The 14619-nt window shown below is 35.8% G+C and overlaps 2 protein-coding genes and 1 long non-coding RNA gene across 7 annotated transcripts in view; all 3 read left to right on the plus strand.

Annotated features, from left to right (window-relative positions):
- The window catches only part of LOC102681310 (MAGUK p55 subfamily member 7), a 7042-nt gene extending 2260 nt beyond the window's left edge, over positions 1-4782 (plus strand). For 2 of the 5 annotated variants that reach the window (XM_006607948.2, XM_006607947.2), the window contains 8 exons: positions 672-698; positions 1691-1858; positions 1975-2046; positions 2158-2282; positions 2367-2491; positions 2844-3146; positions 3273-3616; positions 3697-4782. In XM_006607948.2, coding sequence (XP_006608011.1) covers positions 672-698; positions 1691-1858; positions 1975-2046; positions 2158-2282; positions 2367-2491; positions 2844-3146; positions 3273-3616; positions 3697-3873 — 1341 coding nt within the window. In that variant the 3' untranslated portion in view covers positions 3874-4782. The remainder of the gene's footprint in view (positions 1-671; positions 699-1690; positions 1859-1974; positions 2047-2157; positions 2283-2366; positions 2492-2843; positions 3147-3272; positions 3617-3696) is intronic. The other 3 variants (XM_006607950.2, XM_006607949.2, XM_031510338.1) reach the window with 3 other exon arrangements.
- The window catches only part of LOC116185611, a 14373-nt gene extending 5751 nt beyond the window's left edge, over positions 1-8622 (plus strand). Inside the window, exons 2-3 of the long non-coding RNA XR_004150476.1 lie at positions 6652-6669; positions 8289-8622. This is a non-coding gene — a long non-coding RNA (uncharacterized LOC116185611). The remainder of the gene's footprint in view (positions 1-6651; positions 6670-8288) is intronic.
- Positions 8623-8628: 6 nt separating this feature from the next.
- LOC102681836 overlaps positions 8629-14619 on the plus strand; it is an 8557-nt gene continuing 2566 nt past the window's right edge. The window contains exons 1-5 of the mRNA XM_006607952.2: positions 8629-8824; positions 10142-10508; positions 10845-11225; positions 11836-12026; positions 13837-13966. Coding sequence (XP_006608015.2) covers positions 8672-8824; positions 10142-10508; positions 10845-11225; positions 11836-12026; positions 13837-13966 — 1222 coding nt within the window. The 5' untranslated portion in view covers positions 8629-8671. The remainder of the gene's footprint in view (positions 8825-10141; positions 10509-10844; positions 11226-11835; positions 12027-13836; positions 13967-14619) is intronic.

Here is a 14619-nt window from a genome sequence, read left to right on the forward strand (position 1 = left end):
ATGTTTTAAAGATTACGTCGTTTCAATATATCACGACGGTATGAGATTTCAAAGTGTTCTTTACTTTTTTTAAACGAATATTTGTTTTTTACTTTTTTTTTTTTTTTTGAAAAAAAAAAAAAAATGTTTTAAAGATTACGTCGTTTCAATATATCACGACGGTATGAGATTTCAAAGTGTTCTTTACTTTTTTTAAACGAATATTTGTTTTTTACTTTTTTTTTCTTTTTTATATAATCAACACGAAGATTTAATAACTATAACGTATTGATCTTTCAAAATCTTTTAACCTTTTAGAATCTACTCTTGTCTAGAAAATATTTTTGTCCTCTCTTATTACATGATGTATTTTGGACAATATTTGGATATGATTCTTGTCATTGAATAATAATTCCACTTTCTCGAAAAGTTTAACACTTTTTTAATCACATGGAAGGATTATAATAAAGAGGGTCATCGTGTGAGAAAGAGAAAAAGAGAACGAGTGATAGCTTTAAAGTAATTACAATGATTTGCATGGGATTTGAACCTGATTAATCCTTTATATCGATTTAGATACCTCATGTTCCCGTAATAAGTATCTTAGTATCGAACACGTATCGTTCGCACGATACTCAATACTGTTTCTTAAGTAATCACGTGTTTCTTTCATCGTCAAACTTGCTTCGAAGTGTGGCGCCGGCGTTGAACCGATCGTGGTAAGTCGACTTCAAGCCGAGACATGTATTACTTACAGGCCTGTAAACGTTCCATTGCGTATCCAAGCAATGCGCAGTACGATTTTCGTAGAATTTCATTTATTTCTCCGTTTCCTTTTTTGTTTTAATTTAACCAGGCATCTAGTCATTAGATTTAAACTTTTAGTTTTTGTCACTTTGCGATCTCGCCTCTATACCGGAGTGAGAAAAGAAAATATATATATATATATATATATTCGCGGATAGAATCGGCTGTAAATAGAACGCTGTTCGTTTTCTTCTAAACACGATTCGTTCATTTTGCTTATACCTTACTTTATATATACGGTACGTCCATCGCAATCTCCCATTGATTTGTGTTTATTTGTTTGTCATTTTTGCTTGTGAATAAAACAATTTCTCTAATAATAACAATTGTATCCAGTGTTATTGTCCCGCATGTCCTTGTATCGAATAAATCTGGAAAAAATCTCTCGAGATAAAATAAAAGCACATCGTTTTAGGAATTATTCGAAAACTTCGTTCAAGCTAACTCCTCAGAGATGGACGCTTTACGTCATATTATAAAATTATATATAGAAAAATCTTCTTCAAGAATTAAAAATAAAACTTTAGCAAGTTGTTGTTTTCAATGTTTAACAATTCTCTGGAAAAATAGTTACTCTCAAATAAAAATATCATTAAAATCGTCGCTGATGATGATCAATAATATGTTTTACCTCGATTATCTCGAGAAATTTGAAAGATTTCCGAGCATAGTCAATAACGCTTGAAACGCAGTCGAAGAATTCATCATTTTAAGATCGATAAGATCCGACTGCTTCGATCGAATGATTGTTTGTCGCTTTCGCGATGAATTCTCTTTGTTTTTTTTTTTTTGTGTTTTTTTTTTTTTTTTTTTTTTTTTTTTTTTTTTTTTTTTAAGAAAAACGAAGGCACTTGCGCATCTCGCAACCGCAAATGAAAAATATCAGTTTACACGTTGACAATAGGGGGCGACCATTAAAACATGCGAGGTCACCGGCAAGATCGTGATAGCACGAATAATGCATGGCGGCGCGGCCGATAGATCCGGCCTCATTCACGTTGGAGACGAAGTTTGCGAGGTCAACGGCATCAGCGTTGAAGGAAAGACTCCGAACTGTGTTCTTAAGATATTGGTGAGTCGTAGCTTTTACATTATTTTCGCGCCAATAAATACCATTATCGATATTTATCGCTTATATATTTGATTTCTAAACGATTCCTATGTAAAACGATATATGTTCCCTTTCAGCAAAATTCCGAGGGTACGATTACCTTTAAAATAGTGCCTGCCGATAGTAAAGGAGGAATTCGTGAGAGTAAGGTAATTTCTTCACTTCGTTCGATTTAATGTCGACGAGTTTTGGAACTTTTTTTTTTTTTTTTTGATAATTTTAATAACAATTTTATTTAAATTTTATTTTGTTACATTTAGGTACGAGTTAGAGCGCATTTTTCGTACAAAGCTGCTGAAGATCCGTACATACCTTGTAAGGAGGCCGGATTAGATTTTTCTAAGGGTGATGTCCTTCACATCGTCAGTCAGGATGATGCTTATTGGTAGAGAGAGTTCGAATTATCATATATTCGTGTGAATTTTATTGTATCGTGAATTTTATTCTAATTATGTTTGTTTGAAATTAGGTGGCAAGCTAGACGCGAAGGTGATCGAAATATGAGGGCAGGTTTGATCCCAAGTAGAGCCTTGCAAGAGAGACGAATTATCCTCGAGAGACAACAAAAGGAGAAAACCGACGATGACAATATGAGTAAGTGATAGAGTTTACAATTGAGTGTATAATAATAACGTATGCTTCTGTTTGTATCTTCAATTTTCATCCATTAACATAATCGAATGTGATAAGAATTAAAAAATTACCTCGTCCCGTACTTTGACGAGAGCGTCAACAACATCTCATAATTTCTCATCTCGCAGAAGATTTCTAATCTCATTTAAGTTTAACTGCATGTCGAGGCGATCTGCAATAATAATCTGCTTAATCGTGAACGAACGACGACTCGAAAAGAAAAAAAAAAAAAAAAAGCGGAAACAACCCGATGAAACTGGTCTCGGCTGCCCTTCTTAACGGATGATGGCCTGACGACCTAACCGTCGGTTAGGCTTGTGTTCTGTTCCAGTGCCTTTGCCCGCATTGTGCCCCCGTCCCACTACCTCTTTACACGCCTCGCCTACAAAGTGCAACTTGCAGGGAGTAAAAACTAAAAAAATCATGTATGACGCTGCAGAGAACGACGATTTCGACCGGGAAGAAATACCGACCTACGAAGAGGTCGCAAAACTCTATCCAAGACCGGGCCTCTACCGACCGGTGGTTCTGATCGGGCCACCCGGTGTCGGAAGGAACGAGCTCAAGAGGCGGCTTATGGCCACCGACCCCGATAAGTACAAGACACCTGTCCCTTGTAAGTTTACTTTTTAATCTCTTTTTAATTCCAATTAAAAAGCGCGTTATTATTCTCATCTGTCAAGCATAGCAATTCTTCTTTCTTACTTTCGTCGTTTAAATTAATTTCCGTGACGGTCTTCAGATACGTCGAGACAACCGAGACCAGGCGAAATCAACGGGAAAGAGTATCACTTCGTTAGCCGTGAAAAGATGGAGGAGGAGATCGAGGCTGGCAAGTTTATAGAATACGGGGAGTATAAAGGGAACTTGTACGGTACCAGTTCTGAAAGCGTGAGCTCGTTGATAAACGCCGGATACGTTTGTCTATTGAATCCTCATTACCAAGCATTGAAGATGCTTCGAACTCCGCAGACAAAACCGTACGTGATATATATAAAACCGCCGAGGTTCGAGATATTGAAAGAAACTAGGAACGATGCTAGAGCAAGGTCAACTTTTGACGAGAGTAACTCTCGGGGTTTCACGGTAAATCAATCATTTTTTTTATTCAGAATTATACGTGCTATGTTATATAACGAATATTCACTCACTCGATTGCTTTGCAGGACGAAGAATTTAGTGAAATTTTGCATAGCGCTGCAAGGATCGAATTTCTGTACACTCATCTTTTCGACGAAGTAATCGTAAACGCCGATCTTCCTATTGCGTTTGAACAACTGGTGAACGCTGTTCATCGGGTTGAATCGGAACCGCTCTGGGTACCTGCTTCGTGGGTTCAATAAATTTTGTTTTCGAGTGAAAAGTTCAAGATTTTTCGGAAAATTGCAAGTTCGACGGATGCTTTTCTCTAAATTATTCAAGTTGTACTTTTTCAGTAAAGCGCCTGTTTTCCTCATCTTCTATAGCATTTCAAATCGATAAGTACTCCCCAAGAAGAATGTCGATGCCTTTATACCTATATATATATATATATATATATTTACATTTTTGACACGTCGAGAATTACAAAACTCGATCCGATTTATTTTAAACTATTTTGTTCTTTTCAATGTGAAACTCGTTCTTCGTTATGCAGATACATAGATACATGTATACTGTACTTGGATCGATAATGTTAAGGAAGTTTGTATTTTTACCAATGATCTCGTTTTTAAGCGTTTAAGTTAACGTTTTATTCATCTTTGAGTTTTAATGTATCGCGTATTCGATGCACAATATTAGAATTTTTACTGCCACGAATTAAAAAGCATCTCGTGATGAAGGAGAAAGCATTGTTTTCGCGTGTGAAGGAATTTGAAAGTGTACGTAAAGCACGGGAACCGTGTAAAAATTCTTACGTAATTTTTGGGATCAACGATTATAAATGGTACCTCGTTGAGACGAATCATAAAGTTGATGAATTGAAATTTTGAAATATTAAATAATCGTTATATATACCACTCGTGACCTTTGATCCCAGTTGTTGATTGTTGCCAAATAAGTATCGTACGTAAAACATATGAGAATCATCTCACAATTATTGTATTTTCCACCTGATCAGCATTGCCACGATATTGCTATTTTTTTCATAATTAAAGGGCTGCCAGCATGAGGAAGATTTATGCACGCTATACTAATAGCGTTGCATCAAATAGTTCATCCTCGATGTAAACTCTCTATGTTATCGAAATATAGTATTACACTTTGAAATACGTATTATTGTTTCTTCCTGATTTTTAATCAAAATTATTTTGTCTATAGATAAGGTAAAACAATTTTTCAAGATACATTACTTGACTTGATTTATTATCCAGCAAAAATTCAATTATTATTTTTACAGGGAACGGTTTTAAACGAGTTTTACGATCAACACGAAACTCGAACTAAATTTAAGGTTAAGTCAACCTTGAACTAATGAATTCTGACATTTCTCCGATACGGAATAACGAATCGTATCTATATTGAAATCTATGTAAAATCCATATAATAAAAAACCTTCGAATACCATTTTGAATAAATTGCATGCGGATAATAGCTTTCTTTTAATAACACGTCATCACGTAGTTGTTTCTTTTGCACGCATACTATTTTTCTTCAAAATTGCAATTCATTTATCACGAATATCGAATAACTCGTGTTTTACATTTTTCTAACATATTACTATTTTGTAATCGAAACTAAACGTTTCTATCTTGAATATTTTAAGAATATATACTACATTTGAACTACGTATTTCTAATTAAATGGCTATTCTAGATTCGTAAGACAGTATTGGATAGTATGTACATTTTAAGCCGGAAAAGATTAGTTTTCGGCAGATTGCTTTAAAATTCACTATATCTGTAAAATATATAAGTAACTGCTAATGTAGGTAAATACTATTTTTGGAAATTTTACTTTTCTAATTAAACTTGAATCATTGAAACTTCCGAACACGTGCACACATCCCAATGGATAATGCGTTACTGCACGAAAATAGATCGAACGAGACTCGGTAGGTATGTTAGAAAAATCGTGGAAGTTTTTTTTTTTCCGTTTCATTTTGTTCACTCAGACGGAAACGCATTTTGACAGTCGTATGCAAGTTACGGAAATAAAATGAAAAAGGAAAAGTTATACAATTTTTGCGTTCAGAATCTTTTCGGTTTGACTAGATATTAAAGAGTATCTGGCCTAAATCTGCGACTGCGCGGATGAGAGAGCGTGCGATACGACTCTCGTGATACTTTCAGGGCGAGGGTGCGAATTAAATTTTAGCCCAGTATCCAATCAACCCTTACGCGAATAGATTAGTTTGAATAGTTGAGCGATAAGATTAATGGCGTCGTGGATTATCTCTTTTATTGTATTTCCGATACGCAGTCTACGATTACAAACGTACTACCATTACATTATATCCGGTAAATTTTTCATCGAAAGATGTGCAAATATTCTTTAAACAAATTCTTAATATACGAGATATATGCATTTTAGAAAGTCTTAGATCTTTCGAACAAGAATATTCGCGCTATTTTCGTATCATACATCGATAAACGAAAATAGAAACAGGTAAATATTTCTTTAAAGTGATCCTTAAATTCGAGAAGCGTAGAATGTTATAAATTCGTCGGTTTAACTTCACAAGTGATGTTCGAAACGACACTCGAAACAAGTAAAAAGTTTTCATTCAATATTCTGATCGAGTAAACGTACATAAAACGTGAATTATAGAGCCAATTGATAAGTGATGCTTTTTTTATTGCCACGAAAAAGCTATAAAAAGAAAGTTACAAGGTCTTGGAGGGAAAAAGTCTTCGAGTCGGTTATCATCGTTTCGATTTTTATAGAAAATAGATAGAATTTTTGTCTTTCTCTTGAGAGATGAATTGTCGATCGAATTGTCCACCGCGGAATAGTCTGTTTATTTACAGCGCTTCGTTACAGATTAAAGACTCGGTAACGAATCACGGTCATGATATTAAGCGACAAATTTACGAATCCCACCAGTTTGACGTCGGCCTCGTTTAAAATTAAACCGAAGCCTGGCCAGTATGGAAAAGAACGTTCTTACGTAGATACCGAAAACCGATTGAGACGTCGAGTGTCGAATTTGCAGTGAGGTTATTATCGTGTGCAAAATGTGTCAATGACACAATGTCACACGTGAATTATCAACGTAACGTTATTATTATTATTCCTGATGAACTCGCGCGCGTGCTATCGACATTGATTACCTTCATCGAGTTTGTCAAGCACCCTTATGAATTTTCATTAATCGCACGCTCGTATTTAGACAAGCTCGACTCGCATTGTTAATTAAATTAATAACATAGTATCCAATAGTATCTATCTCCATTGTTACTAAAATTTTTAAACATAATTAATATCGTTGTACGTTAAAATTTCTTTCATTTTTTTTTAAATATTACTTCTTGATAAAAATTCTTCACAAGATTTTTTTTTTTCTTTTTCTTCTCTCATAGTATCCAATAGTATCTATCTCCATTGTTACTAAAATTTTTAAACATAATTAATATCGTTGTACGTTAAAATTTCTTTCATTTTTTTTTAAATATTACTTCTTGATAAAAATTCTTCACAAGATTTTTTTTTTTCTTTTTCTTCTCTCATAGTATACAATAGTATCTATCTCCATTGTTACTAAAATTTTTAAACATAATTAATATCGTTGTACGATAAAATTTCTTTCATTTTTTTTTAAATATTACTTTTTGATAAAAATTCTTCACAAGATTTTTTTTTCTTTTTCTTCTCTCATAGTATCCAATAGTATCTATCTCCATTGTTACTAAAATTTTTAAACATAATTAATATCGTTGTACAATAAAATTTCTTTCATTTTTTTTAAATATTACTTCTTGATAAAAATTCTTCACAAGATTTTTTTTTTTCTTTTTCTTCTCTCATAGTATCCAATAGTATCTCTCTCCATTGTTACTAAAATTTTTAAACATAATTAATATCGTCGTACGATAAAATTTCTTTCATTTTTTTTTAAATATTACTTTTTGATAAAAATTCTTCACAAGCTTTTTTTTTCTTTTTCTTCTCTCATAGTATCCAATAGTATCTCTCTCCATTGTTACTAAAATTTTTAAACATAATTAATATCGTTGTACGATAAAATTTCTTTCATTTTTTTTTAAATATTACTTCGAATCTCGATAAAAACTCTTCGCAAGATTTTTTTTTTTCTTTTTCTCGCGTTAACAATAATGATTCGTCCCAAGTAATGGCATTGAACTACGCTCGAGTTCGTGACTTTCTATAACGTTTCAATTTGCTTATTTCGGCAGACGGAACATCTGTAGTATTTCGCTCGTTTCATTTTACGACCGCATCGAGCGAACTATACGTAAATTATGTACTCTGGTTTCTCGCCAAAGGAGTCACGTAATCCATTCTCAAGAAGAAAAACATCGGCTCTCCCATTGTCTCTCGATCGTTAAATCGAATTTAACGGAAACTCGCTAATGAAAGTACAACAAATTATTCCGAATTATATCATATTCCAATTATTCGCCGCGACGATTTATTACGCTTCCAATATTCCCTCCCTACTTTCGCGCTCTCTTTTCTTTTTCCCTCTTCTCTCTTTCCCTCTTTACGTGGAAAGCGTGTTCCGCGTAATCTGGCGTACTTGCTAAAATAGCTCGCCGGCCATATGCGCTCTCTCAAACGGTAGATACCGTAATAATTTTGTAAAATCGATAAACAGGCCGGGGCAAGTTTTCGAGCATTATGGCATAATCGATAGATTCCCGTTCAGTAAGAGAATTGAAAATATTGGCTTGACGCCAGAGGCGACGGCGACGAGGACGACGACGAAGACTACAACGTCGACGAGCGAGTGTAAATGCCGCCAAAATAAGCACGCGGCAAAAGGACGAGTGGACGCCTATCGAGTGAAGTTCTCTTGAGAGCCCGCGCCATGGATACATTGATACATAGGCAACAAACAAATCAAGTTCAAACGCGACCCTCCGTTCAAAGATAATCTACGCGCCGGTAAGGTGTTACGTAAACTTCAATCACACGATTGCAATGACGAATAGCAGGCAATGACAGGTCCCCTTCACTCGATCCTCCACGATCCTCTCGATGGAATCTAGATCAACGATGACTAAGAATCAAGGGAACGGATCTTGCAACGAGACACACGGAAGAGCGTCCTTAACCGGTGGAAACAAACGCGATACCGGAGACATCATGCTCCAACGTGTGTCCACCGTACAACGGAATATCACCGCTCAAGTAAGCGTTTTTTATTTTATCTTAAAAACTTAAAAAGGGAAAAGAAAAAGGAGAAAGATCGAAAAATCTTGAAAATCTTTGAAATCGTGATCCGATCCCGACTGATTTATACGTATGTCGTGAATTTCAATGGCGGATTTTTCTCTCTTTCTCTCAAGTTTACTCACGTTCGAAGCGAATACAAAAATATCGAGGGCAAACGCGAGTAATTGGCTCGGCGAGAAAATCGTGAAGGGGGGGGAGAAAAGGAACAACAGGTTGACGGCGGTCGGAGAGAAGGGTATTTGGTTGTAAGCTTCGTTCGATGATGCGCGTGTACGCATCGTTGACGAGGCACCAACGACCGAGCAACGCAACGATTTAACCGGCGTATAAATAGCGTTTAGTCGAAACGGATGCGGTAGAACTCGCGTGCACGTCTCGCGAAGCGATCCGGAAGGCACGATTCGCTTTTCAAGGAACTTCTCCTACTCCGAATACGTTAGAGGAGGCGCAGGCCGTGCCGTGATCCGCGACACCGTCAGTGATTTCCGAGAGTTTCCGCGGGAATGATCGATTTTCTACACGCCAACCCGCGCTCTCGCTCCTCCTCACCTCCGTTTAAATAGAACTTTCTCTTCTCGTAAGTTTTTCTCCACTTCTCCCCCTTTCTCGCCCCCTATATTACCTTCGATCGTTTTCAAGTTTCGTTTTCGAGAATTGATTAATATAAAAAAAGGAAAAGAGAAAGGAGGAAAATAAGATTTTAACGGAAATATTTCCAATTATAATTATAAGAAATTGACTAAGGGAGGATCTAAGGGTATCAAGGTATTAAAGAGGTATTGGAAGATTTTTTGATTAAAATATTATTACAGGTATATAAAAAAAAAAAAAAAAAGATATAGATTATTTCTGTTCTGTTGATCGAGGATTAAATTTTAAGTGATTCTCGAGATACGTCACACGTGTTGCAACGAGTCAGCGAAATATCTTCAATCGAGCACGAAATTCGTAGCAATTCTCTCGAAACGCGAAAACTGAACACGAGTAGCAATAAATCTAACAAGATAAACAATTTCTGTTATCGCGTTTACACAATGTACATATATATATATATCCTCGTATTGGTTTATTAATATTGCACTCGCATATCTACATCCAAACAATTTCACATACACGTATATATCTTCGTAACAGCCCTACGTTCCTTCTTCCCTTCCCCTCAAATCAAATCAAAAGAAACCTTTTAATCACCTTTTTTTAAGATATTCATTTTTCGAAGATAAAGAAAAAAAAAAAAGAAAAATCTTCGTTTGACATGAACGATCGAAACAGAATAACAGCCGGCCTTTGCAAGAGGACAACTGGCAGGTAAACGGTGTCCAGACGGCGCGATTAAAGTGCAACTCATTGGCAAAGGGCAATAGTTGCCCCGTGAACCAATACAGCCTCGTCGCCTCTAGGGGGGATCTCGCTCGAAATAACTGCACCGCGAGAGAGACGCCGGCGCCGTGCATCGTTGACAAGAGGAGCAAGCCGACCGTGAACGCGAGTACTCGCGCAAAACATCGGGACAACTTGTCTCTGAAAGGAGACATCCCCTGCGAGAGGCTCGCCAAACACGCGGAAGGATCGACGGATTTCAGGAAAGCTCAACGGCCTATAAGAAAATCGTTCTCGGTACCCGATTATCTGAGAGAAGGTAAGCCGATTTTTTTTTTCTCCCCCTGATCTGAAAATGATCGATTCGTTTCGATCTTCTTTCTCATTTTTTAATCTTTTTATCCTTTCTTTTTTCTTCTTCGAGAACGCGTTTCAGAAAAGTTTCTCTAACCGATCTTTTTTTTCGAATACACTCATCGTTATGTCATGTCACCGCCATTGTTTCTATTTTTAAAACACGTGACGCTCGCTCGAATATTGAATAACGACAATAGGATCGTGTCGTATCGTATTGTTGGCGCCTCGATTCGTATTCGAGTTATCGCCGAAATATAGAAAGGCTCGTGACGAGGAGGGGATGGATTTGTCGTTTCAGGTCTTTCGACAACGCGGAAGATCGGGCGAGGACCGGGCGAGGAGAGCATTCTGAAAAAGTCTTCCGCGTTTCTGTCCAATTTCACCCATCCGGCGAACAAAATTAGAGAGAGGAAATTGAGCAAGCAGAATAATTGTTGCAACGAGGCGAGCTCGGCAAGGTATCCGAGTTTGAGAGGTTATCTCTCGTTGTTGAACAACGATCTCGATCCGTTTCAACGCGCCCCGACCGTGCAAACGTTGCTGGTCGAGCGAAGGAAGACGAACGGTGTAAAGAAATCGGTGTCCTTCAGTTCGGACACGAGCTTCGAGGAGAAACGGGCACCTTACAAAAGAGCCGCCGTCCACGAGGCCAAGGTGTATCACAAGGGTGTTCTGCAAGGTATGCGCTCCTTCCCCCTCCCTCTCTCTATCTCTCTCGTTCCCATTCATTTTCTCGTCGCCTAAGGTAAACTTCATTTAATATATCGGTAATGCATCAATTTCCAAGCCGGATACAGTTTTTCGATTTCACCGTGGAGTTTGCGTGGTCGCTGTTTTCTTTGGAAATTCATCAAACGGAATATTGCATACGGCGCACAATACGAGCCGTATAAACAAACGTGGAAAATAGAAGTCGAACAATAACGGGCACGGGCGGAAAGATATACCGGCGTATCTTCTCTAAACCGTAAATCATATATATATAAAAAAGCTGGGATTAAAAATTAATCCGGTTTTAACGTTGATCCCGTGAAAATTTTATTAGAGAGAAATAAATTATATCAACGTATAGCGGGATATTCGTTGTTTCTTCTATTTTCGAGTTTGATTCTCGAAAGATCATTGCCAATTATTTATATATTATACGTATTTTTGTAATCGTTGTTACTTATTATCATTTCATTTCGGATTAAACGTGTAAATCATGGAAGACATTTAAAAGATATTAAATATCTGTTTCATTTAGCAAAGATAGTTTTAAAGAAATATAATATATTTCTATTCATCAGATCGTAGCGTGCGCGAGGTGGATATCGTCACGAAAGTGCCGTCCTCGTGGGAAGTAACCTCCGAGGGCCCAGCGGCCCTTCTGAGGGCAGCAAGAGATGCCGACGATGGAGTCCTCAATGAGATCGCAGTTCAAGTGCGAAAATTTGGATTTGGAAGCATGGACGTCAATATGGCTGATAGCAGCGGCAGGGTGAGTGTTTGTTGAACAGTAATCAATAATTGTAATCTTTGAAAGATCGGTCGATAAGAGGTTAACGCAAAACTTGGCTATATATATAGTTTATAAAAATTAAAAATTACGAGCGATTTATGTTTGCGTTGGATGAAACGAGACAGAGATAGAGGCTAGAAAAATTGATATATTTTATCTATACCAATTTTTGCTTTTGTTGGATACTCTATATATTATAAATAAAAAGAAGAAGAAGAAGAAGAAAATTCATTTTTCAATATGAATAATGAAATTGAATATTATGAGATAGATAATTGATTAAATATTTTTTACGAATGTGCATATATATCTACATTATACTGTAAATGTATATCGTTGGATTTGACGGTGACAATGTATTTACATACGACACGTGATAAAAGAAATTTATCACGTAGATACACGTTCCCTTCGAGTGTGTTGGAATAATTGATTCAAGGCTGTGGAAAAAATAATTTTTTTGTAACGTAGACGCGACTGTCGTTTAATCGTTTAAAAAAACGAAGCAAGTATATATACGGTGTCCTTAAATAATTCTTCTGTCTCTTAGGCACAATTTAATGTTTTTAAAATAGAATGTGTTATTTAATTAAATTTGTTACGTTTCTCACGTAAAAGCAAATCAGAGAAACGATATAATATAATTAAGAATTTAAAAAAGTACTATGCATATACACTGTGTAAAGAAGTTTAAATTAATCGACTTTAATTATTCGATTTTTGAACGATCGCACAATTTTTCGACTATTAATGATGATATAATATAATTAAAAAAAAAAAATGAATTTGACTTACAAATTGTTCACATCTCAGTAGAGCGGAGTATTTTTTTTTATATTCTTTCCAAGATTTAATTTTATAAAATTATTGTTCTTACTCGAGCTCGAAAAACAACGTACGCTTCTTTGCACGAAAACAAGTGAGAGTCTTATTTCGACATGTGTTTGCTACAATGACGCACATAAAGTAATAGCATTTGAGCTATCACGTCAACGTCAGTAACCACTTAATAAATTGATCCTTACACCGCACAATCCATTGTGCGTCTCACTAAAGAATAACGAATTGGATGCTCGTTGGACAAATATCTCGAGCATCACAAATATATCGTGTATTTATATTTTTCACCTCCTCTTGAAATACGATATAATTTCTTTCTAACGTGAAAAAAGAAAAATATATATATACAATATTCTTAAATATTAATGCATGCGGCGAATGCAAAAAAATAAAAAAGATTCGATTCTTAATATTCATTCAAAAATTAAAAGGTTCTCGGTGAGATTAATTTTTTGATAAATACAAGAAGTATGTATAATATTATAAAATGGCTATGAATACTGGTGTTGAACGTGTTATGCAAGAGAAAAATTACTTTTTGTCTTCTATAAAAGTTTCTATAAAAAAATTTGTAACATCCTCCTCAGTTTTCCAACTCCATATAATTAGATCATCTAAAAGCTCTTATTATTTAATTCAATAATATATATATATATATAGTCACTTCTCAATTCCACACTTTGACACAATTACATCTCATAAAAATCCCTATAACAATCGACATATAACTGTAAAGACTTAAAATGATCACCAACTTCTACCTACACTCAGGACCTATTTACCTTCATTCAAAGGATTAACATTCGATCCCTTTCCATAACAAAATAAAAGTAAAACTTGACTAAAGATCTTTCAACGGTATATTTACCGTTGGAAAAACAACAAAGTGAGAAACCAAGTATCTCGCGCAATCGATGAGTGAAATAATATTTAACGATTGTTACGTTAGACCGCCATCAGCTACATGGCTGGAAACGGTGCCTCGACGATGTTGGAGCTAGCGCTCTCGTTCGAAAGGGCGGATCCGAATATCCCCGACAACGAGGGCAACACGCCATTGCATTTCGCCGCGCAAGCCGGTAAGCTTTTATGAGTTTTTTATATTCTTTCCAAGATTAATTTAAAAATGGTCGAATTATTTCTTCTTATGAGCTTTTACGAGAAAAAAAGAAAGGAAATGTCGAGGAAAATATCTCTTTTTTCTATGACGATCAAGGATTCGTGATACGTGAAAATATCAATCTGTTGCGCGGAAATCTTTCAAGGACAGAGATGTTCGCCTTGCAGCAACCTCTCGTACCTACGCGTACTACGTGTGATCGAAAGAATCCGGCCACGTGGTGGATATAAATTTTATAAACACTTCTCGTTAGAAAGTCTATACAGGGTGACTCGAAGATGGTGGTAGTACGATAGAATTATTCTATTTTGAAAAATTTTGCTATTTTTTCGTACTATAAATAAACTATCCAAGAGTAATATAATTTTTAAACGAAAGAAAATTTTAATCTTATTAGACGTATCTTATTATCGTATCGTATTATTTCATTCGTATTGCATCTTGGAAAGTAGCCAATTTCACTTGATTTATTTGAAAACAAAGGCTTAAACGAAGAAAATGTTATTTCTTTCTCTCTCTCTCTTTCCTCCATTTACTTTTACACGTAGAATCATCAGACACATCATCGTTTGTACCATGATTTCAGAGACACTCTATATATATATATATATA

Source organism: Apis dorsata, unplaced genomic scaffold (assembly GCF_000469605.1).
Source record: "Apis dorsata unplaced genomic scaffold, Apis dorsata 1.3 scaffold_25, whole genome shotgun sequence".
NCBI classification, from domain to species: Eukaryota; Metazoa; Arthropoda; class Insecta; order Hymenoptera; family Apidae; genus Apis; species Apis dorsata.